This window comes from Oncorhynchus keta, chromosome 33, assembly GCF_023373465.1.
Source record: "Oncorhynchus keta strain PuntledgeMale-10-30-2019 chromosome 33, Oket_V2, whole genome shotgun sequence".
NCBI classification, from domain to species: domain Eukaryota; kingdom Metazoa; phylum Chordata; class Actinopteri; order Salmoniformes; family Salmonidae; genus Oncorhynchus; species Oncorhynchus keta.
In genome coordinates, this window is record NC_068453.1 from 17,866,778 (window position 1) to 17,890,014 (window position 23,237).

Genomic DNA, 23,237 nt, shown 5'->3' on the forward strand with positions numbered 1-23,237 from the left:
ATAGATGTGCAGTGACGCTCCCCATCCAACCTGACAGAGCTTGAGAGGATCAGCAGTGAAGAATGGGAGAAACTTCCCAAATACAGGTGTGCCAAGCTTGTAGCGTCATACCCAAGAAGAATCGAGGCTGTAATCGCTGCCAAATGTGCTTCAATGAAGTAAAGGGTCTGAATACTTGTTTAATGTGGTATTTCAGTTTAAAATGTGTAATACTTTTGCAAAAATGTCTAAACAGTTTTTACTTCATCATTATGGGGTATAGTGGGTAGATTGAGAAAAAACAATTTAATACATTTTAGAATAAGGCTAACGTAACAACATCTGGAAAAAGTTAAGGGGTCTGAATACTTTCCAAATGTACTGTATGTATCCTATCGGAGTTCTTCGTGGAAGAGTTTTGAAATCTGCCACACACCATTTGAATCAGCCTTTGTTTTTTCGTAGGAGAAAAGCATATACACGTTTAAAAACAATATGCTACTTTTATCTATAAAATGTCTTGCACAACTAGCCACATGTTGTTTTATCACGTCATTTATCACATTCGCCTGTTGACGCGGGAGAGGAGAGTCTAAGCTCGTTTTCCTTTTCCTCGCCGCCTCTCCTCGATTACCTTTGAACTTTTTCTAAAGGAGGTGAAAGAGGACACAGGAGTTGAGCAAATCCAGTTGAGAAAAGGCCCGTGAATGTTTGACGATCAGGAAGCAGTAAACAGAGGAAGGGCAACTGACGTGTTACCTTAAATCCTGTCCCCCCTGCAGATCCACCTGCAGTTCCCCATGGAGTTTGAGTTCAGTCAGTACTACCTGAAGTTCCTGGCCTACCACTACGTGTCCAACCGCTTCAGAACCTTCCTGCTCGACTCGGACTACGAACGCATTGAGCTCGGTGAGCCTTTTCTCCGTTCTACAGATAAGGGCTCGAGTTTTCCCCTTATCAGATGGCCTTTCTCTACATTTAGGTTACATGGTTAGAAGAAACTCCAGACCCCATAGATACTATCTGAATTCTTATAAGTAGGTTATTTCGGTACACTTAAACACCCAAAAGTGTAACTTGTATGCCAGTTGAGTGTGATCAGTGAGTTGATGAACCTTCCGTTTGTGTTAAGGGGTTCTGTACGAGGAGAAGGGGGAGAGGAAGAACCCGCAGGTGTGTAAGTCAGTGTGGGATTACATCGACCGGCTCAACAAGAAAACACCTATCTTCTTCAACTACATGTTCTCACCAGAAGATGAGGAGGTGAGTGAGCCTGGAACTCTACTTGGTTGCGGTAGACTGCCCCCTGGTGGGGAAGGTTACTGAAAATTCAAGTGGATTTGATCCATTTTCTAATCAAGTGGAGGTTTAGTTTTACGATCTTAGACTTAAGATGTACTAGACGATCTTGTAGTTATTACATGCACGTTTTGTGGTAACAAAAATAAATCCATGTGGTCATTTACTAGCTAAATCCCTCTGTGTTTTTACTATTTTCTTTTCCCCAGGTGTTGCGGCCGTACAGCTTCATCTCCAACCTGAAGGTGTGGGACTTCTACACAGAGGAGACGCTGTCTGAGGGCCCGTCTTACGACTGGGAGCTGGTGCAGAGGGGCCGGCAGGAGAGGCTGGCTGAGGAGGTACCTGACAAACCAGACACCACCACCCCCAAATCCCAGCGACACATCGTCTGGCCCTGCTACGACAGCCGCAGCAGAGTGGTACCCGACGCCATCACCAAACTGCTGCAGGTTAGTGGCGATTACTTACACATTACGTACCATCAGTATACTGCAGTAGTCCCTGTATAACCCTAACTTGTTATATAAATTCTTATACACGAATCTGACTGTCCTAGGACCTGCAGAGTCTGGAGGCAGAGTTGGGGCTGCCACCAGAGAAATGGAAGGACACCTGGGACAAGATCAAGGCCAACCAACGGGCCGAGGCCAAGCTGGAGAACAGGGTGAGAAACGCTTGACAACCAGAAGCTAACCTAGGGTTTCACTGGCTATTAGGATGCCATCCTTCTAACAAACTTACACTTTACACAGATTATTTGAAAATAACTTCTTGTAGATTTATAGCAATGTGTTCTACTGACCTCTTGTGGCAACTGTGTTTTATTGAATATATTAGCCTCCTGTGTTTTCTTGCTCATCCTCCGTTCTCTCGCTCTTTCAGCCGTCTTTCAACAGCTCCTTGCTGATGTCGTCCAATCTGAGTCACCAGCGGCGGTCTCAGGGGGTGTACCTTCCGGAGAGTGGAGTGGGCTCCTCCATTAACCTGGCCATGGACCGTGAGACCAGCACCACCTCCACCCCTGTGGCTGGGCGCCCCAGCACCAGCACCCTATACAGCCAGTTCCAGAGCACGGAGAGTGAGAACAGGTCTGTACCCCCACCCTTATCACTGCCCCAGTAACACATTACCCCTCAGTGTGTTACGAAAGTGGCTGACTGCGTTCCTTCTACCTTTGACTCCCAGGAGTTTTGAGGGCATCCTGTTTAAGAAAGGTGCGTTGCTGAAGCCATGGAAACCCCGCTGGTTTGTGCTGGACAAGACCAAACATCAGGTAAGGAGGTGGACGGTGGAGGAGGTGGACTGATGATGGACTGATGGTGATGATGGTGATAATGATTTCTCTCTGTCTAGCTGAGATACTATGAGACCAGGCAGGACAAGGAGTGTAAGGGGGTGATTGAGCTGGCGGAGGTGGAGTCCGTCATTCCAGGCACGCCCACCATGGGAGCGCCCAAAAACATAGAGGAGAAAGCCTTCTTCGATGTGAGTTACCAGAGCCCTCAGTGTGTATTGTGACATGTTATGGTCAGCGAATGTGTTTGCTAAATGCCTCAAATGTAAAAAGGAAATCTACACGGTAACATAAGAACGGTCAAACAGTCTTAACCTCTCTCGTTCTCTTTCTACGGCAGCTCAAGACGACCAAACGAGTGTATAACTTCTGTGCGCAGGACAGCCCCAACGCACAGCTGTGGATGGACAGTATTCAGAGCTGCCTCTCTGATGCCTAGGCTCCACCATAACAGGAACTATCCAACCAGGAACCAATGAGCAATGCTGAGGCACCCGATGGACATCTCTGCTGGCCAATCACAGGAGTTCCTCTCCAGAAGGAGGCGGGATTGAGACAGAGTCCTTTCCACAGTTGAGCGCCATTGAACTGATGTCACGTTTCAGTGTTTTTGTTCTAAAAAAATTTAAGAAAACTGAAATGAAAGTAAGAAGTCCCTGAATGACCACTCGCTTTTGTCTCACCGTGTTGCTGGCTGCAGCCTGTCACCTTGGTAGTACAACCACTCTTTGCGCTGGATGTCTATGCAAAATTAAACAAGCATGATGTAGTTTGTTGTGAGCTTGAAGATGGACAGTTTCTCAGTAATCTAACTGAGGCCTCCAGCATGTTCCAGCATGCAGATGTAGCCAGAATCTCCCATCTCCTAGAGACTACAACTCCCATTCCCCCACACACCAGGGAGGAAGTAATGATGAACTACATTATCCAGCCCAGCCATGTCCTGTTGACCATGAAAACAGGAAGTGAATTATTTAACAGAACACAGAATTGGCCACAACTGATGCGGGACAGTCGTCATGGTCACTTGCTAGCTGACGTTGAAGCCTCCCATTTCCCCGTCACTGCCTGATGTAGCCGAGTCTTACCCGTGAGGAGTTGAACACTCACAGATCCCCTCTAAGATGTCTCTTATTCCCCAGACACACCACCAAGGGAGCCCTCTCAACGGTTTATGAAGAATTTATATTTTTTTACAGCTGATCTGTTACATTTTTGGGTCAGTGAGAGATCAGTCCTCCTAGTTATCACACCCAGAGCAGTTGATATGCTGTTATTAGCCCTCGTGATCAAACCAGGAGAATGGCAGTCGGAGATTCTAAATCCACCGGACAGGGAGTCTGTCTGCAGAACAATATTAGTGTTTACACAACAAGCTATGGGCTGTACTTCTCCCTCTATATTTCTTATCAAAAACAAATAAAAACCACTATTACAGTTGAATGTTAAGGGATGCTGAAGGAACAGGAGGGATATATTTTTGTGAAGATTAATTTATGCACAAAATTATAAAACAAAAGGTGGATGGGGCCTGTGGGCAGAGCAGAGGGGATTATGGGATGGATGACTAGTCCGTTTACTACATGTCACAGTGCTGAGACTGGATCTGACTAACATGACAGACTTCCTGGATACGACCCCCTCCCCTCTGTTTCTATGGTCAGGTTTAGTGTTGGACAAATGGTATTTCAGTTATACAAGTGCCAGTGGATTTTAACATGTGACAAGTATTAGACAGTTGGATTGGAATGTGCTCTAAACAACCTATTTTGTTTTCCGGTAATATAGTTCTTAACCAGAGAGGAGCGTTAGGTGTTCAAGGCACTTAGAATAATTCAAATCCCCAACTATAATTACGCAGCCAATTAATAGCATTGAAAGTCTCAAAAGCATGTGTCCGAGGATAAGATATCACTCACTCTCTGTGCACCTACTCAGCCTTTGTTTGGTGATCTGTGAGTCACAGCTTGGCTTCTGAAACAACTGCATCTACGTGAACAGTAATACTTCAGCGAGTTCCAACTTTCTCGCTGCTGCTCTTCTGTCTAAACCAGTGTTTTTAGCTAGAGGCTGTTACATTCTATTCTTAAGCCTGTACATAGGAGTCAATGTCTGTTAGAGCCTTGTAGAGAAAATATGTTTAGCTGGAATTTGTGAGATTGCAATTAAGTCAATTGTTAGGTTTTTTTTATGCTACAGAGCAGTATCGGTTAGCCCTCATTTTGAGCCCCCAAGTTATGAAAACAGACGCACACACATTGCCGTGTAAAATATGGTTATACTGCTGTCATGTTGAACATAAAATTTGAATTGTAGATTTGTGTCTAACTCCTTTTGTATATACTACTCAGATTTGTATGTAACGTTTATGGTAGTAATTTATTTAACTTTGTCTCCTCTGTAAGAAAAGCACCACTTATTTTTAAAATTAGGAATCCAATGTGCCATTTGTTTATTTCTGTGTTTACGTGACTAATGCTACTACTTTTTGGAAAATGTGTTGTATAAGTAAACCCTCAATGTCTTTTTATTTTTAAATATTTTTTTTAAAACATTGTCCTTCCCTAAGCAGAGTGGAAATGGTGTGTTTGTATGAGCAAGAACTAGCCTCCCTAGTTAATAAGGTGTGTTTTCTGGAATGGAGTTACGGAATCTCATTAAGTTGCTTACCTGCACAGGTGGGGTGTTTAACATGTCACCCACCCACCTCAACACACACTTAAAGGCCAGCTCATCCCATTTTCTGCAGTCTACTAATCTCTCCTGATTTGGTTAGATTAGATCCACAACATAACCTTTTTATTTATTTGTTCTAAGTTTTTTTTCTCTAATTTGAAGTTTCCTTCTGAGCTGGGTCTGTCAATCATGTAATATATTTTTTAGAATTAAAACAAAAACAATGTGGGTTTAAAATTAACTGGTTTGTCCTTTTTCTTCTTCTGTCGCAAGTTCTTATTTAGTCCAAGATTGTAACAACTGTTAATGTCTCTGATCAGTTATGATTTATGAAGCTCTCAATTTTAGAGCTATAGAGTTCAGACACAGCACCAGCCTGGTTATGTTAGACACAGCACCAGCCAGTTAAAACCAACCTCATTCCCTGGTTATGTTAGACACAGCACTAGTATGAAGGTGGATGTGATGGTTAAATAGATATTATAGATCTAATTATGTATCCATGCAGGTGATGGTTGTCCAGAGCTGCCTCCCCCTGGAGTGGTTAATGGTCAGTGCTATGGGCAGGGATCACCATTCAGAACTCTTTATATAGCCTTCCTGAAGCCACTGTTAGACTTGGCAGGAGACAGACAGAAGTAAGAACATGCACTTTTTTGAAGAAAATGCTGTCCGGTCAGAATCTACCGTTCAACCCTAAACTTAACCATGGCAGGATAACATGCTATTAAAGATGTTCACAAAATGTAAAGTGATGGAGATGACAGGGTGTAAGGAAAGCTAATGCATTCACAAGCCAAGACATGAACTTGGTAACACAAAGCATAATCTGTTCTACGCTCACACTTTTATATATTTAGATTGAAACAACTTGGCATCAAGACACACCTCCATTCTGGTCACAGTCCCAAAATGAGGGAAACGCCAATGCATCCTCCCCTTCCTCTCTGCCTGAAGGTGATCAGACATGATTGGATGGGTGAAAGCACTATGGTTGTCATCCATCCAATTGTTGGATCAGTGAAATCTCCATTTAAGTACTTTGCTATTCATGTGGTCAACCACACAACTTGCTAGGTGTCAAATGACTAAATACACTGGTTGATGTACCACTTAATGAATTTTGCTCTGCCCGGAGTACCCCTGCACTAGAGAGATGAAGTATTTAGCAGAACCCAACGCTGACCTTCACCCCTATCTGGTGCAAAGTCAGTTCCTGCCCTGTAAGAGTTTGGGAAAAATGGAACATTAACACACGGTAATCTCAAGATTGCTTGTAAAATTACTTTAAAATGTAGATATTTGAATATAGGTAGATCATGTTTGGTTGATTTTAAGGGGGATAGCAGTAACAGTCAATTACAATCAGGTCTCAGCTCACGAGCTAGGTCAACGGAGAACCGGTTATACATGCAATAACACAAGACAAAATCAAAACCTCGAGTTTAGGTTATATCCAAATTAGTTGGCCCATAACTATACCGAATGAGTCTTCCTTTCGACAACACTAAAAGTTGATTTAAATAAAATGGCTAATTGTCATTATTGCACATGAGCAGAAGATTATAGAACTGTGTTCCTTTTCCTTGGGACACTGTAAAACATTCAAGAGAACTAGTGAGGTACAAGAATAAAGATGTTTTTCCATGACAAAAGAGCAGGTTTGGTATAAAACCTTGATCTGAGAGACAGACAAGATGGCCAACGGAGCTGAGGGTAGAACATAACATTGTCCTATAATGTACAGTAAAAATGGCTGCATAAGTGCCTTTTTAAGCTCTCAAGGAGAAAAATATTTCAGAAAGGTATTTATTGTTGAGGCATCATTTTGTTAAGTTAACCTGTGCTATCCGCTCCTTACCACTCAGGTCCAACCGTTTGTGAAAAGAGTATGAGAACAAATCCTTCAGAAAAAAACTTTATACTCCTTTCGGATTTCGGTTGTTTAAAAGATCACTGCTACATTAAAACCACACGTACTTATGAGCAACATCAGAAAAGGCTTTGAAGACAATTTCCTCTACACTGTTCTGCCTATTGGTTGCTTTTACACGTCCCGCCTCATTATTGGTGCTGATTGGCAGTGTCCAGGTCCAATAACATGGCAGCGTGATTCATTAAAACACTGTAGGTTGCAGTGAGGTTATTTGGGAGAGGGTGGTCTCCCTGGAAATGGCACAGTCTGTCACACCAGTCTGGGGTTTAGGACTGTCTGCCCCTCAGACAGGCCCGTTGACTGCTGGCATCTCTGGGCACTGGGGTGGATCCTCTCTGGAGGGCGGGGGGGGGAGAGAGATGGTATAGAGATAAGCGATTTAAGAAAGTGAGGAAGATGAAGACAAAGTGAGAGGGTGATAACATAATCCAACATTGCAGACCACCTCTCCTTCTCTGGCAGGCTAGAGTTCACAGTAAATACTTCTACAGGCTCACAACGCTGGCAACTAGCAATGCTATTGTTCAACGTCCAGATGTGTGGCTTGGCTCTGGCTGTTAGGAAAAGGAAACCGGGTTGCTAGAATATTTTTAGCCCTGATCTGCCTGAGATTTCTACGTGCAAGCATGCATTATTTGTACACACACAAGCTGGCACCTACTTGTTGTCTGTCTGATGGGTGGGGGTCGAGGCTGGCGGTGTGTTTGCTGCAAGCTGTGCCTTTGGGGGGGACTTGGGGGCATCTGTGAGGGACAGTTTTTCCAGAGGGATGGGGTTCTCACTGTAGCACAGAGAAAAAGTTAGGTTTTTTTGCTTGTTAGTCAATGATCAACAAAAATGTGTGTGTGTAGAACATAAACACGTGAAGAGTGTTTTGAGTTTAACTGTATTTTGGTAGTTTAACCACTTGAACTCATATTTAAAATGCTAGTGATTCTTCCTCTTCAGTAAAGCACATTCATAGCTCTGGATTTCCAAACTCTGAATCCAGTCATTTCAGTTCAAGTCCAGTGTATAATTACTTCAATGTGGTAGTTATGTTTCAAATATAGATGTTTATTTTACATGGGTACTAAGGCTTGAATGGACTTCTACAGAAAATGATTTAGCATTGACTGTGTGAGTATGACGAGTCTCATGTTAAACCAACCTTTTGACTTCTGCTTTCTTGTTGGCGCCCGAGCTGGTGGTTTCCGTTGCGGCGGCGGCGGCAGTCTTGTCGTCCTCCTCGCTGTCGGAGCCCCCGGAGGAGCTGCTATCTGAGGCTACGAGGGGAGCCTTCCTACCTTCACCCACCGGCCACTCACCACCGGGAGAGGGGCTCGCACCTGGACACACAATCACTTTGGCTTGTGTGTTAAGTAATGAAAGCCTTGTAAAACGTTTTATTGTTCTCAAATGCAATAATGACCGTCTCCACAAGGGGGAGCTAAACCAAATGTCAGGTGGCTGAAACCTCCCTTCATCCCACACTCACCACTCTTGTCCGGACCCGGTTTGACTTGTTTGTCTGCGTCACTGCTGCCTACGGGAGAGCTGCATCTAGGGCCAACCTCTGGGCTGCAGGGAGAGGAGGTAAGCTTCAGGTACAGAGAACACACCACTTGGTATGTAACACAATGAAGTAAACAACAAGGTCTTACTAAAAACAGTTTGATAAATTGACAAGTTACAATATCCCAGACACTAGCATCAAATGTATATAAAATTGTATGGAGTGTTTGGTTCCCACCTGCTGAAAGGTTGGAACTCCGTGAAGTTGGCCCAACCTGCCTCTTGTTTGTCTCCTCCACTCCCCCCTGGGGAATCCCAGCCTGCAGGACCCGGAGAGGACGAGTTACCCCCAGCTTCCCCGAAACTCGCTGTCCAGCTTGGACCTTCACATGATAACATGGTAAGAGGAAAAAGTGTACAATGGTTTTCGCAAAGTGGAAACCATTCATGATGACTGTCTAATTGATTGAGTAAATATGGGTAATAAGCATAGTTTACAAATAGCTGATTGACTGCCAGGCGTACTGGGAGTGTTGTCCTTGCTCTCCTTCAGGCTGCCTGGATCTGAGGCGCTCTGTCTGGAGTCCTCGTCCTCGTCTGAGCCCGACCCGCGGTCCCGCTCCCGACCCCCGTTCTCCAGACTGCTTCTGGAGCTGCTCTCTGAGGTGTGGGACACCCCAAACCTGACACACACACACGGAGAGAAAGAAGAGCGGTTTGATGAGAAAAAGAGAAATCGAGGGCGAGAGCTGCACATTGGCATAACATCCCCTACTTTGTTTTTGAATCTTGAATTTTTACCAACCGTGTTCTGGATTTGACTTGTGTTGCATAGTTAATCTCCTTCTCCTCCCAAATGTCGTCCTCCTCTTCAGCATCGTCAAACTGACGTATCCTCTCTTTACAGCAGGCCTCAAAGGCAGTAGCGTTGGCCTGCATTCAACACAGGGAGAGGGAAACGCATGTAAACAATTAACTTTCACTACACACACAATGAAGCTGTTAGACATTACAGAACAATACAACAACTTACACTATTATCATCAGCATCTAGATTGAAGTTTATTTCTGCAATCCGGTCAAATGTGGCACTTAGGAAAGGAAGGAAACAAAATAACGTTTAATGCAAACAGCAGCTGTTAGCCCCCCCAGAGGTCTTTGTCAGCAAACTGCTGTACAGTCTCTTTCAAAGCTGATTTCTGGTTATTGGAGAAGGAATAGTGGAACGGATGACTAAACTCACTTGATGTTTTCATCATGCTCACTGAACTCCTCATCATTGAACCCAAACTGATCCACAAAGTTGGCAGTCATCTGCTGGATCTGATAGTCTGAGAAAGCCTGGGGGGGACATGAAATAATGATCTTTCCTCATGGGCAGACAAATGTGTCGTCATGGTGCTGTGGCTTCCTACCTGTTGGAGTGACAGATCGTTGGGGAAGGGACTCTCCATATCATCATCTTCACTGGAGGAGTGCAGGTTATGGGTGCTCACCTGGGACACACAGGACAGACAGAGAATTAGAGTGAGGAAATGACAGACAGAATGTGTAGAAGGTAATGCTTGTGTGATTGAGCAAGAAAAAAAAGGGTGTCTGTGTGTTGGAGAGAGACAGAGATGGTGACTGAATGGTTGATACCAGTTCCACTGTGTTTCTCCTGTTGGTCTCTCTCAGGGTCTCATCCACAAAGCTCTCCCAGCGTCCTTTGCAGTCCTCTGGCAACTCTGCAATATCACAGTCCAGTTCTAACTGAGGACTCACCCAGGCACAGTAACCGGCAGTGGAACATTCTTTGCTATTCTTTTATGAATACAGAAGTGGTAATCTGGCAGTTCATCAAAACACACATACCTTTGATGAGGTCACTGATCTGCGACTGGACTGGTCCTTTCTCTAGGTTCTGTACCACCATGTTGGCCATCCTGGTCAGGTGACCCATGTTACCTCTCCTAGCGCCGCCCTCCGCCCTGAGAGACAAAACCACACACCGGTTAATGACCTCTAACAGACACTACTATCATGCTAGATACCACCATTGCAGTGAAACAATACTAAAAGCAGTTCCCCGGATTTGAGTGTCTGACATATCTTACTGTATTTGATCGTTCTCCTCCCAGGCGTCCAGGATCCTCTGTACCAACCGACATTTCTGGAAGAGCTGGGGAGGAAATAGAAGAAAAAATAAATAAATTCAGAGACAACATAAAAACAGAATAATAATGTATTACGCTCTCGGACCAACAGGCTCCGAGACGGCTTCTACCCCCAAGCCATAAGACTGCTAAATAGTCAATTAATGGTACCCAAACTATCTGTTTGGTACCATTATCTGGTACCCAAACTATCTGCACTGACTACGCACTCACCCCTCAAACTCAACTCTGGACCAGTTCCACTGTGCTTTTTCATTGTTTCACTCTAAGTGGGAACTGATTGGGTGCAATTAATAATCAGGTAGAACAGAAAACCAGCAGGCTTTGGACCTCGTATGGTGGGAGTTGAACACCCCTGCTCTAGACTATATATACACACTTCAATGACATTCACACACTTTCACACATTACATGCTGCTGCTACTCTGTTCTTTTTTGGACTCATCTATCTTGATACCTAGTCACTTTATCCTGCCTTCATGTACATAGACTACCTCTGCACATTGATTGATTTTACATTGTAGGGAAGGGCTCATAAGAAAATTAAATGTTATGTTTTACACTAGACTATTACTGCACATAGACAGATAAATGCAGAGCTACCAAGCCACCTACATGTGCCACCAGGGAGTTGTGAAGGGTGGTCTCCTCCACCGGGTCGCTGGCCTTGGCTGGCGCCCCAGCCTCACCTACTGCCTCCCCCTGGTTCTCTGGGCCTGCTGGGGGCTTCTCTTCCTCGTGGTTCTGGAGGCCAGGGATGGGCCGCTCCTCTGGGACAGAGTGGTTCAGGATGGACGCCACACACAGCTCCACTTGGAAGTGCAAGAAGTTATTCCATGAGTACTTGAAGAACAGGTCCTGTGGAGAGCAAAGAACGAGAGAACCGTGGTGACCGATGGTGGGTGACAGAACAAGAGAGAGCAAGAATGTGAGTGTGAACAACAGAAAGGAGAGGAAGTGAATAAAAGAAAAGAAAGTGCCAGAGTGTGAACAAATGAATGAATGCGAAAGATTAAGAGAATGACAAGTTGATGAAACCCGGCGGTGCAGACACACCAGTAGCTGGTCCATTGTGGTGAGCTTGCAGAGCTCCTGACAGACACTGGGGGCGCTGGTCTGCAGCAGGGCGGCCACTAGCCGGGCCACGTGAAGGCGGGCGTTCCCCAGCGGCTCCTCCAGAAGGCCAACGGTCGTCAGTATTGCACTTTTCTACACACACACCATGTTCAATTCAATTACTCAACAGTCCAATGTATACAGGAAGAACTGTGTTGAACAAGTTGATTCAATTGTGTGTTAATGGTTGGAGCTGAGGTAAACACCCTGAACAGCTTATTTATAAAAGTATGGTTTGAATTCTACTGCAGTCTGTTGGCCTCCAACATAATCAAATAAGAACATTTTAACAAAGTATTATTTGTATCTTTCTTAGTACCCACAGACCACTGTAAATTGATCAGCCATACGGCCTTACTGTATATCCTTACCTTGGGGGGGTTCAGGAGAAGCTGCTGGAAGTCCTTTAGATGGGGCTCAATGGCATGTAGAATACTGCTGTTGACAGTGTAAGACCTTTCATATCCCTGAGAATAGAGATCCATCAGCCCCTCCAACCTGGGACAGAAACAGAGAACAAGGGAGGGATAAGGAAAAATATGTTCACATGCTAAAATAGCTGGAGAGATGGTCCCTGTCCAGAAACAACCTCTAGCCCCTACCCCTGCCTTAAGCATTTGGGAGATCTGAGAGGATTAGTCAGGTGTAAGCAATGTGGTGATAAATCCAGACAGCCTATCAGAAGGCAAGGTGGATGTATTACCATATTGCTTAAATCTAGCATATCCTTTTAAGATCTCCACAAGTGGCTAGAGGTTGTTTCTGGACAAGGCAATGGAAAGAGATATGAGGGAGAGAGAGTTTATTTGAGGAGAGAGAACAGTTGTTCCACTCACCCGGACCTCCTGGTCTCCAGTAAGGTAAGTAGCACTTGAGTTCCGTTAACAATGGAGGCCTCACTCCTCTCCCCCTCAAACATGGTCTTCAGGAGCCCAGCTACGCTCTCCTGTGACTCTAGAACAGCCAATAAGGGGTCGGCCTCGACATTCTCCTGCATCTGATTGGCCTGGTCTCGACTAAGGCGGATGATGTCACAAAGCGTCTGGGACGCATTTGATTGTCTCTGGAAAAAATAAATAAAAAAGGATTCATACTTCTGACCAGATAATTAATATCAACTGCCGTGCCTTGTCCAGGAGAATTCTGAAATATCAGTTTAAGGTCTATGACTCACTTCCTCATCTTTGCCTGTGTGGATGAGCTCTGTCAGTCTCTGAATTAGCTTCTCTTCGCTCAGCCACTGAGATAAGGAAAGAAAAATAATGACAGGGAATGAATGAGAGAAATACAAGACGTCCAGGTCAATAAGAAATTATATTTATAATTGAACAACATTTATGAGAACAGGAACGGCTGGCAGACAGTGGCAGCTTACATTGAGGACCTCCTGTCTCAAGGGGGCAGGCTCCACACAGCTGATGAGGCGAAGCAGCAGGTCCATCATGGCGGAGGCGTCGATGTGTTTCAGCACCAGGCCGATGAAGCCATCCTTTTTCCTCAGGAAGGAAATTACCTGGCACAAGAGAGACATTTGGTGAGCTCCAGGTAGGTCCTTACACTTTCTATATCCACCTTTACAACTGCTTGGGCATTGTGGTTACCTGTTCTGTTTTCCTAGCGATGAGGTTGCCGATGGTCTTGCTGAAGAAGCTGGCTAGTAGCGGGTTGAGGGGCAGTTCCTGCTCCAGGAAGTGATAGAGAGTCTCCAGGAGTGACTCGTCCCCGCCCAACTTGTCATTGATGAGGGACACATCTGATGTCAAGAGCTCACAGGCGATGTTAGGGAACCTGTAGCGAGGGGACAACAGGATGAGAGGGGGAGAAACAGTCTAAGGAAAGGCTGTGTGGGAGGGAGGTGTACAGTCTGTATTAATTATTGAAATATAACTTTTACGATGTTTGGAAATATTCTGACAATGCTCATCTCATCAATTCTGAATTCATGTTTATTGGACCGAGTATACTGAAGACCACATTGTGTATGCTCTGCTAACAGACCCAATCATGACCAGGACCCAGTTTCCCAAAAGTATCTTAAGGCTAAGTTCTTTGTTAGAACCATAGCATCTTATCCTAACTCCGGCATTAAGATGCTTTTGGGAAACAGGGCCTATTTGGTGTTCTTTGTGTCTTGTCAGCAACTTTCGAGGGCAAGATGTTGTCCACAAGAGGGCATGCATACAATTAGGAATTAGAATAGTAATGTAATAGGATCTCTGGGCATGTTTCAAACCCAACGCCACCTGTTGTACTCTTCTGTTACATTAGAAGGATCAACCTAAAAACATGAACTAATTTAGAGGCATCTACCATGGCACTGGTAGTTCTGTTCCCAGTTCATGACATTGTGAGTTCAAAACAGTGTTTCTACTGTAAATGATCAGTCTTCAACCTTAAAAGCCTTCATAAACATATCTTGGCTCCCACTAAATTCAGGATTCAATCAAATTACGAGTTATAGGCATTGTGGCTTTTAAAGGCAATGTTCCTGTTTTTGCAGAGATCCCATTCACAGTATAAAAAATATACACTGCTCAAAACAATAAAGGGAACACTTATACAACACAATGTAACTCCAAGTCAATCACACTTCTGTGAAATGTCCACTTAGGAAGCAACACTGATTGAAAATAAATTTCACATGCTGTTGTGCAAATGGAATAGACAACAGGTGGAAATTATAGGCAATTAGTAAGACACCCCCAATAAAGGAGTGGTTCTGCAGGTGGTGACCACAGACCACTTCTCAGTTCCTATGCTTCCTGGCTGATGTTTTGGTCACTTTTGAATGCTGGCGGTGCTTTCACTCTAGTGGTAACATGAGACGGAGTCTACAACCCACACAAGTGGCTCAGGTAGTGCAGCTCATCCAGGATGGCACATCAATGCGAGCTGTGGCAAGAAGGTTTGCTGTGTCTGTCAGCGTAGTGTCCAAAGCATGGAGGCGCTATTGTCTATAATGTCCACCTGTTGTCTATTCCATTTGCACGACAGCATGTGCAATTTGTCAATCAGTGTTGCTTCCTAAGTGGACAGTTTGATTTCACAGAAGTGTGATTGACTTGGAGTTACATTGTGTTGTTTAAGTGTTCCCTTTATTTTTTTGAGCAGTGTATTTAGCCTTTATTTAACTGGGCAAGTCAGTTGAGAACAAATTCTTATTTACAATGACGGCCTACCCCAACCAAACCTGGATGACGCTGGGCCAATTGTGAGCCGCCCTATGGGACTCCCAATCATAGCCGGATGCAGCCTGGATTCGAACCAGAGACTGTAGTGACGCCTCTTGCACTGAGATGCAATAATTGAATATGTCTGCTCAATCGATATTGCCTCTAAAAGCCACAATGACTATTATATAACCCGCAATGTTATTTAATCCCAATTTATATATTTGCCATATAGGAGACAGTGGGTGAGAGGTAACAACCTGGCCTCAGATCTAAACTTGTGGGTTCAAATCTGTGTTTTTGTTTAAACAATTCTCAACATCAAATATTTGAAGAGAACTGTGTATTTTTGGGAGAGTATGAGGTAAGACCATTGCCTCAAGCATTGGGCCAAAGGTCTGAATCTAGCTTGCTGTGCTTGTTTGTTCTACTCAACCTCTACAACTTTGTGAAGAGAGCATATATAGTGAAGTACTCAGTGGCTCTGGAGTAAGAACCTTGCCTCAAACTGATGGTTGTGGTTTGCAAGCTAACTGGTTGTGTTTGTTTGTGCTTCCACAATTCTCAATATCAATCATATGCAGAGGCATGTATGAACTGTGAAGGTGTTGTGGCTCTGGGGTAAGAACCTTTCCTCCCACACTGATGGTTATGGGTTCAAATCTAACTTTGCTGGTTTTATTCATGTTATTGGGGAGGTGCTGCCACAAATGGTTGGAGGACAGTGGTGTTGGAAGGGAGTGATGAGCAGATGGGATAAACCCGCCCCTACATTCATAGCATTGATTATTTCCCCAAAAGGTGGGCAATGCAGACCTTAATGCTGGAATCCGTTTTGAAATACTGACTGTTCAAACGTTAGAAGTGACCAAATCGGTTGTGTGTGCTCAGACAGCAGTAATTAGCTCACTAGTTAATAACGATGGGTGTGTGCGCAGTGGTGTTGTAATAGTAACAACGGGTGTGTGCACAGTGGTGTAGATTGATTGGTGATGGTGCTCGTGCGTCCTATTACTCAAAGTTATGTAGCGAGCTAAGGTGATCACAACATCGGCCATGGACGTGTCCCAGATGCTTTGAATGTTAGAAATCTTAAAATAACAATGTTGAAGCCTCAAAGATAACATGATACAACTTCCAAAATGAGTCCTTTGTAGCAAGCCACGGCACTCAACTAGCTAGCTTTCTAGCACATTCACTCATTTCTAAACAATTAACAAGCTAGTTATATTGTTGACAAGAACAGGTGGTAGCGGAGTAGCTAGCAAGCAACAAGATATGCCAAATAACAGTAAAAACCACTTGAGGGTAAATAAATCAGATTTGACTGTTCAGACAAGTTGCATGGCCATGAGTCGGATTTGTAGCCGTGGTTTGAAATGTGGCTTGAAATATCTGATTCCATGTGCTTTATGGACATTCACACTGCAAGAGAAAAAGAACAGATTCGAGTCACTTCAAACTGCCAACGTGAACAAGGCTTTTGTTTTTCTAGGCAAAATCTGTATTTCAATATCAAGTGGCCATGGTGCTCCAGCCCCTTTTACCTCTAATCATCACAGCTGCCATTCAACCAACTCCACAGACATAACTGGATTTGAACTCCCAACCTCTCGGTGACAAGGCAAAGACCCCACAGCCACAAGCTCTTTCACTCTAGACAGGGATCTCAGTGTGTTAGACATTGAGAATCACAGGAAAACAAAGAATGTAATAGAGTGTATGCATGCTGGTCTTAGGTTGAAACTTGGCAGTTGGTACTTATCCACTGAGCATAGAACCCAGGCCATGTCAGAGCATGTTACGGACAAGCCCCTTTCATTTTGCACAACTGTTCTTTAGAGGAAAGGTCAGTCCGTGATGGCTTAAGCATAGGGTGTATTTGAATATTTATTTCATTAAAAGTATATTTTGTGAAGCACAAATTTTCTTACAATAATTACATAGTATACATGTGTGTTGAGCAGCCACATTCAGCCCATCCCTCTTCCCCCTCGGGTGACCCTTTCTCACTTAAAGCGGCTCTTCTCCTCTAGGTCAGCAGGGGGCTCTGTGGTGATGAGGTTGACCAGCTCTGTCATGCAGTGATCCTGGGAGAGGAAGAGCAGCAGCCGGCGGTTCTGGGCCTTGCACTCCTGCAGGACATCATCCTCCTCCATGAGCTCCCGCAACGTCACGTCCTCCCGGTCCAGCAGCTGGTCGATGTGGGACGTGGTGTGCAGGTCAAACTTCCAGAACATGGTGGCTGCTTGGACAGGGGACACAGCCCTAGAAGGAAGGAGAGAGTCAGAGAGAGAGGGATGCAATGATGGCATGGCGCCCTAGTAGCAGCCTAAGCAGAGAGCTCCTTTAAATAAGGGTTTTCATTTTATTATAATTATCAGCCGTTTAGTTTTTTTAACATAGAGTTTTGCTGCATATTTCTGGTGGTTATGTAGCCCTCTACAAGATCATCACCAGACACTTCATCTCCCTGACTACCTTCTTCTGAGCAAGCAATGAACTGTCCCTCTCCATTTTTAAAGAATGCATACACTCAAAAACTTGGCCTCTATTGGTTGACCTAGCCAACTAAAGCTAGGCTACTCATGGTGATGTATTAATTGACCTAGCCAACTATAGCTAGGCTACTCATGATGTATTAGTTGACCTCGCCAACTATTGCTAGGCTACTGATGATGATGTATTAGTTGACCTAGCTACTCATGGGGATGTATTGGTTGACCTAGCCAACTATTGCTAGGCTACTCATGATGTATTAGTTGACCTCGCCAACTATTGCTAGGCTACTGATGATGATGTATTAGTTGACCTCGCCAACTATTGCTAAGCTACTCATGATGATGTATTAGTTGACCTCGCCAACTATTGCAACTAGTTGCTCGCCAACTATTGCTAACTCATGATGATGTATTAGTTGACCTCGCCAACTATTGCTATTGCTAGTTGAGCTACTCATGATGATGTATTAGTTGACCTCGCCAACTATTGCTAAGCTACTCATGATGATGTATTGGTTGACCTCGCCAACTATTGCTAAGCTACTCATGATGATGTATTAGTTGACCTCGCCAACTATTGCTAAGCTACTCATGATGATGTATTAGTTGACCTCGCCAACTATTGCTAAGCTACTCATGATGATGTATTAGTGATGATGATGATGTATTAGTTGACCTCGCCAACTATTGCTAAGCTACTCATGATGATGTATTAGTTGACCTCGCCAACTATTGCTAAGCTACTCATGATGATGTATTAGTTGAGCCAACTATTGCTAAGCTACTCATGATGATGTATTAGTTGACCTCGCCAACTATTGCTAAGCTACTCTATTGCTAGGCTACTCATGATGATGTATTAGTTGACCTATTTTTATTTTAGAGGAAGAAAAGGGAGATTAAAAGAGCTGAAGTTAATGCGGTGGGGAGGGTAACTGAAGAAATACACAAGGAAACGGATGAAAACAATGAGGCAGGAACATCTAAAAACATCAACATGGTCACTGGCTCTGCCCACACATGAACAACAAAACTCATTACAGATATAATTTGAGATGTGCTTACCAGTAGAAGAAATGTGGGTATCTTTAATCAGATCTCCCTCAGACAGGCAGGCATTTGTGTTTGTGCAGGCGGCAGAGAGCGTGGCGAGACCTGGCATTTATCAGCATGGGTCTCCTCTTAGAACACAGGCATCCTTAGTACACAACACACTGAAAGGCTCACCATAACCTGAGAGAAGGGGGTTACAATAAATTATAATTCAATTCATATTAGGACCTTGCATCAGATCTCAAAGGCATCTATTATTAGTCAACAGCAGTATTTGCATAGTCATCTTTAAGCAAGATGCATGTGTTGCATCAGATTTACTCAGACTACTCGACATCACAAGGAGGATTCTAAACAGAGCTTTTCAAGAAAGACGTTTGTCTGGCTGCCATTAGTTATAAGATCATGACCTAGCCTTCTAGTTAGTAGATTGCTAGTGAGAAAGCTGTAGTGGGGTTTGACTTTAGAAATCTTAGCTTTGGGCAGCCGAAACCTAAGTCAACGTGCTTCTATAGAATTCTTAGCTTTCAGTTATGAATGAGTCAATGAACTGATGTGCCAACAGCCTGCCCCGACTTGCCTTGTGGCTTATAAAAAAAAGAAGAGAACTAGGCCTAGTCTAACGTTATATATCAATACAACTTAGCCTAACAACGGTGAAATGTGCAACGCTTATTGTTGTGTCGTCAAGAACAAGAATAAAAGAACTTCAGCTAACTTAATTACTTGAAGACAGTAGTGAATGGCATTTAGGCCAACAATGGAGAGGCTCACACAGAAATACAGGCACACCATCAACTAAGAGATGCTGGCTGGAAAATCTTAAAATCCCAGATGCATGCTTTGGGTCTTGTTAGGACTATACAAATGCTTTATGAAATGAGATAAGCATTTTCAAATGGATTATAGGCTTGCACAGGCTACAAATTACAGTCAAATTCATGAGTACTTTGTCTGAAGTCTAATGTATGAACACCGGGCTGACTAGCAGGGTAAGCTGCCTAGCTACTACAATTAATATTATTATCTGTATGCTTTAAAAGATATGCAAAAGTAAATGCATCTAGTGCACACTACCCTTTCCTGGACCCTCACTCATACGTCACTAATGTGAAAAGGTTGTGGTTCGCTCTAGCTACTTCACTGTTCTTGACATCAGCATTTCACACTGAACAACCTAGCTATAGGTCTAGGCAACCACAACTATAGACAGGAAATTAGAATAGTTTGAAAAATCTGTTGCCCATTGTTGCTATGATAAACACACTAACTAACCTATCGAGACCATTATTCAGATATGTTGGAAGGGACCAAATCAAACCAACTTGCTTAGTCAAAAGACAAATGTGCTGGCCAGTGCAATATTACACCGACTGGCCGCCCACACAACAATGGGTCTGAAAAAGAAAATCAAAGTGTTTCCTACTCTTTCCTCTTATTTGGACAATCCTGCACATACAGGAGAGTCCATCTGGCATACATTTACAAAGAGCACACTAGTGCAACAATAACCCCTAGAGTGCTCCCCTGTGGATGCTACACAGGAAAAAGCTAAAACTTGACTTCTCATCTAAAATAGAACTCACCAGGGGCATCCTCAGCAAAACAGTCCACTGGCTAATAGAGTAAATGATGAAAATAGGCGCAATGGTTGAAGAGCAATCAACTGGATGCTATGACCCAACAGTAGCCTGTCATTAAGCAAAGCAAGTGGCTTATGGGGCAGCATAGTAATGCAGCGTTCGTTCACACGCTCTTCGGACATTCCTATTTCCTAGTTGTGATGTCAGATATACGACCGTTTCATTCGTGCTTTTTGATCGGAACAATTCGTCAACCAACAAGATTTTAGTTAGCTTGATAAGCTAGCTAACGTTGGTAATAATACAAGTTTTCTAGCTTCCTTAACATTGACAATATGGTCAATCTAGCTTCTTTATAAGGTTGTAGTTGTCAATAACGTCAACAATTCTCAGAGTTTCCACACTTGTAATTCAGAATTGGAGGGTTGTTTAAGTGAAACATCCCAGTCGGAACTAGGAATTTCTGATAGCACATGAACGCAGCATAGACAGAGCAAACAGAGGGCAGGCTGTCACAAATCTTAGATGGCTTCCTTTCCTTGTTTCCTCACCTTCGTGACCACTGATTAGATATGCAAAAGAAAAATGGTGGAAACGTATAAAGTCTACTACAATCGGTGGATATGAAGGAGAGTTGATAGGGAAAGGAGGCTATCGAAGATAATTGGGACATAGCCAGGCTCTCCCATTTCCTAATTAGGTGCTTATCAGTCTCAGTTGGCTGCACTGCTAAGCACCTGCAGGTGTGCTTCTCCATGAGTTGCTAACAAAAGTAGCAACAGGGAGCCTCATTTAAGATGCTCTTTCTTGTTGCCACCATATACCTAGGATTCAAGATGTGGTTGGTTTTGAATAATTGCTTTATTACAAACATGACCATTTTGTTTTGTCTGTAGGCCTATCAAGGACCTCAGCCACAGCCTTTTCTCCCGTTTCCATTACTTAGATGCAGGCAGTATACTTATCCTGCCCCAACTCTCCAATGGACATGTATCATTGCTACAGTTGTCAAAGTATATTATTTGTAGTATTTTCTCATGTAAACATTTTTACATGATTTAATTCACTTCAACACTCCACCAATTCTACTTTTCCATGTCGATAATTTCTTTGAAAAAACAGTTGCAAGATGAATAACCCTTTAGGGTCTACTATCACTCCTTGTCTGACAATGCAGGGACATGTTCTGTAGAACTGTAAAATGATATGTTGGTGGCCTTGGCAAGAAATGCACATCAACTGCTGAGTGTTGGAAGCTCACATTTCTGTTTACTTCACAAGTCACTACAGTAATACTTGCTGGCTATTTCTATTCACTACTTGGAGATTTGACATTGATTATTTAAGCTAAAGCTGCCAGTGCCAAACCCGTGCCCTGCAGTTGGAAACGGGGTTGAGTTTGTTTGTTCAATGGATAGAAATTCCAAGACCGTCGATTTGTTTCTAGACAACTATAATTTTACAACGGTGTGGAATTTTCCGCAACAAGTATATCTTCACGAATGCAAGAAGTAACATGTTAGATAGTTAGCATTTCTTGCAACCAAGACATGATCTTGAACGAACTTCCCTTCTCTTTTTGGTCTTGTTAACGTCGAATGTCTGAACAGCAGCAGCTAACGTCAGCTAGTATTAACGTTAGTTAGGACACATTAGCAAGCAACCTAATTCAGTTAGCAAAGTAGATTGGCTAAGCCAGATGGATTCGACAGTCAAAGGCGGAGAGAATCATGAGCCGCTAGCTATTCAGGTAGTTAGCTAACTTATCGTTAGCATTACATTTAGCTAGCTTTAGCACAAGGACTTGGGCAAATTATCCTCAACTTTGTCGCCAGATGGTTAAAGGGCTGGGTGTCGGCGTTAGTGTCTCTCCGAGTCGGATAACTATCAGCTAACGTTAACATTAGCACAACTTTAGCTTGCTAAATTGGCAAAAGCTAGCTAACTCTCTTCAGCTAACTAGGTACTGATAGCTTAACCATGTATTTTAAATCGCCAAGCACAAATAACTCACCAGCTTTAGCTAGCCAACGTTGGTCGAGAAACTTACCGTGTTGTTCAAAGTTTGCAATCCACTCGTCTGTATAGCTAACGTTAGTTAGCGAGCTAGCCAAATGTGATTTGTTTTGATGGTTCAGGCTGACGAGCAGTATGAGCAAAGTATCTGTCAACCTGGTGACACGGATATTAATCTCTTGCGACGTGGCAACGGACAGGCCTCACATGTGTACCTTGTATATTCAATATTATTACGCGTAATATCTATGTATGTCCTCTACAGTACATAAATTCAAAAGCTAGCCTGTTACAAGCTAAAGCAGGAAAAACTCGGTCATATTTTCGAAACAAAATGGCGAACATTCTCGCGGAGGCGCGCAGGGGAGTGCACATTGACTTCTTCTATGGCCTGGGTGTCAAAATCATTTTGCCCCGGGGCCTCACTGAAAATTGGTTATGTCACTGTACTTCACCATCTACATTTGCAAAATATAGTCCTCTATCCACTGTTTTTCTAATTTTCGACACACCCTGTTTATCTTTAATTTCCGTGATTATTAGGGAGCAGGACACATTAAATAAACTGTATAAAATAGGCCCATTATCATTTCGACACAGTTTCGATTTGGTTTTAGTCATTTTAAAGTATACTGATCAAATATATAAACACAAAATGCAACAATTTCAAAGATGTTACTGAGTTACAATTCATATAAGCAAATCAATCTATTTGAATTAATTAATTGGATTTCACATGACTGGGAATAGAGATATGCATCTGTTGGTCACAGATAACTTTTTAAAAAGGTAGGGGCATGGATTAGAAAACCAGTCAGTATCTGGTGTGACCACCATTTGCCTCATGCAGCGCAACACATTTCCTTCTCATAAAGTTGATCAGGCTGTTGATTATGACTTGTGGAATGTGGTCCCATAATTTTCTTCAATGGCTGTGCGAAGTTGTGGATATTGGCAGGAA

General features: G+C 43.4%; 2 protein-coding genes across 15 annotated transcripts in view; one reads left to right on the forward strand and one right to left on the reverse strand.

The window, feature by feature from the left end:
- The window catches only part of LOC118366306 (myotubularin-related protein 5), a 79,486-nt gene extending 73,998 nt beyond the window's left edge, over positions 1-5,488 (forward strand). For all 9 annotated transcript variants that reach the window (XM_035748867.2, XM_035748872.2, XM_035748869.2 and 6 more), the window contains 8 exons: positions 762-888; positions 1,112-1,242; positions 1,488-1,730; positions 1,838-1,945; positions 2,164-2,369; positions 2,467-2,554; positions 2,635-2,766; positions 2,916-5,488. In XM_035748867.2, coding sequence (XP_035604760.2) covers positions 762-888; positions 1,112-1,242; positions 1,488-1,730; positions 1,838-1,945; positions 2,164-2,369; positions 2,467-2,554; positions 2,635-2,766; positions 2,916-3,014 — 1,134 coding nt within the window. In that variant the 3' untranslated portion in view covers positions 3,015-5,488. The remainder of the gene's footprint in view (positions 1-761; positions 889-1,111; positions 1,243-1,487; positions 1,731-1,837; positions 1,946-2,163; positions 2,370-2,466; positions 2,555-2,634; positions 2,767-2,915) is intronic.
- Positions 5,489-6,521: 1,033 nt separating this feature from the next.
- On the reverse strand, positions 6,522-22,633 carry LOC118365969 (serine/threonine-protein phosphatase 6 regulatory subunit 2-like). Of its 6 annotated transcripts, none has more exons than XM_052492251.1 (23): positions 22,311-22,633; positions 18,690-18,857; positions 17,137-17,391; positions 13,555-13,741; positions 13,329-13,466; positions 13,128-13,193; positions 12,790-13,016; positions 12,325-12,451; positions 11,894-12,046; positions 11,453-11,695; positions 10,778-10,842; positions 10,536-10,651; positions 10,323-10,408; positions 10,097-10,177; positions 9,925-10,022; positions 9,715-9,772; positions 9,487-9,614; positions 9,207-9,364; positions 8,920-9,001; positions 8,665-8,747; positions 8,338-8,536; positions 7,849-7,968; positions 6,522-7,522 (listed from the first exon to the last, which is right to left on the reverse strand). In XM_052492251.1, the coding sequence occupies exons 3-23, from the start codon at positions 17,361-17,363 to the stop codon at positions 7,471-7,473; spliced, it is 2,694 nt and encodes an 897-aa protein (XP_052348211.1). In that variant the 5' UTR covers positions 17,364-17,391; positions 18,690-18,857; positions 22,311-22,633; the 3' UTR covers positions 6,522-7,470. The 6 variants fall into 6 exon arrangements, with proteins under 6 accessions (XP_052348211.1, XP_052348210.1, XP_052348209.1 ...); XM_052492250.1 differs by having other exon boundaries at positions 9,180-9,364; XM_052492249.1 differs by having other exon boundaries at positions 8,920-9,064; positions 22,311-22,632.
- Between the last annotated feature and the right edge of the window lie 604 nt (positions 22,634-23,237).

Bases quoted from the DNA above. Each gene is read 5' to 3' on its own strand.
- LOC118365969 (XM_052492246.1), bottom strand. From the start codon at position 17,363: ATGTTCTGGAAGTTTGACCTGCACACCACGTCCCACATCGACCAGCTG. The intron at 10,409-10,535 runs GTATGTGTGTTT...GTGATATTGCAG, and splicing joins GATCAGTGACCTCATCAAAG to AGTTGCCAGAGGACTGCAAA. The intron at 9,365-9,486 runs GTTGGTAAAAAT...TGTGTGTGTCAG, and splicing joins CAAGTCAAATCCAGAACACG to GTTTGGGGTGTCCCACACCT.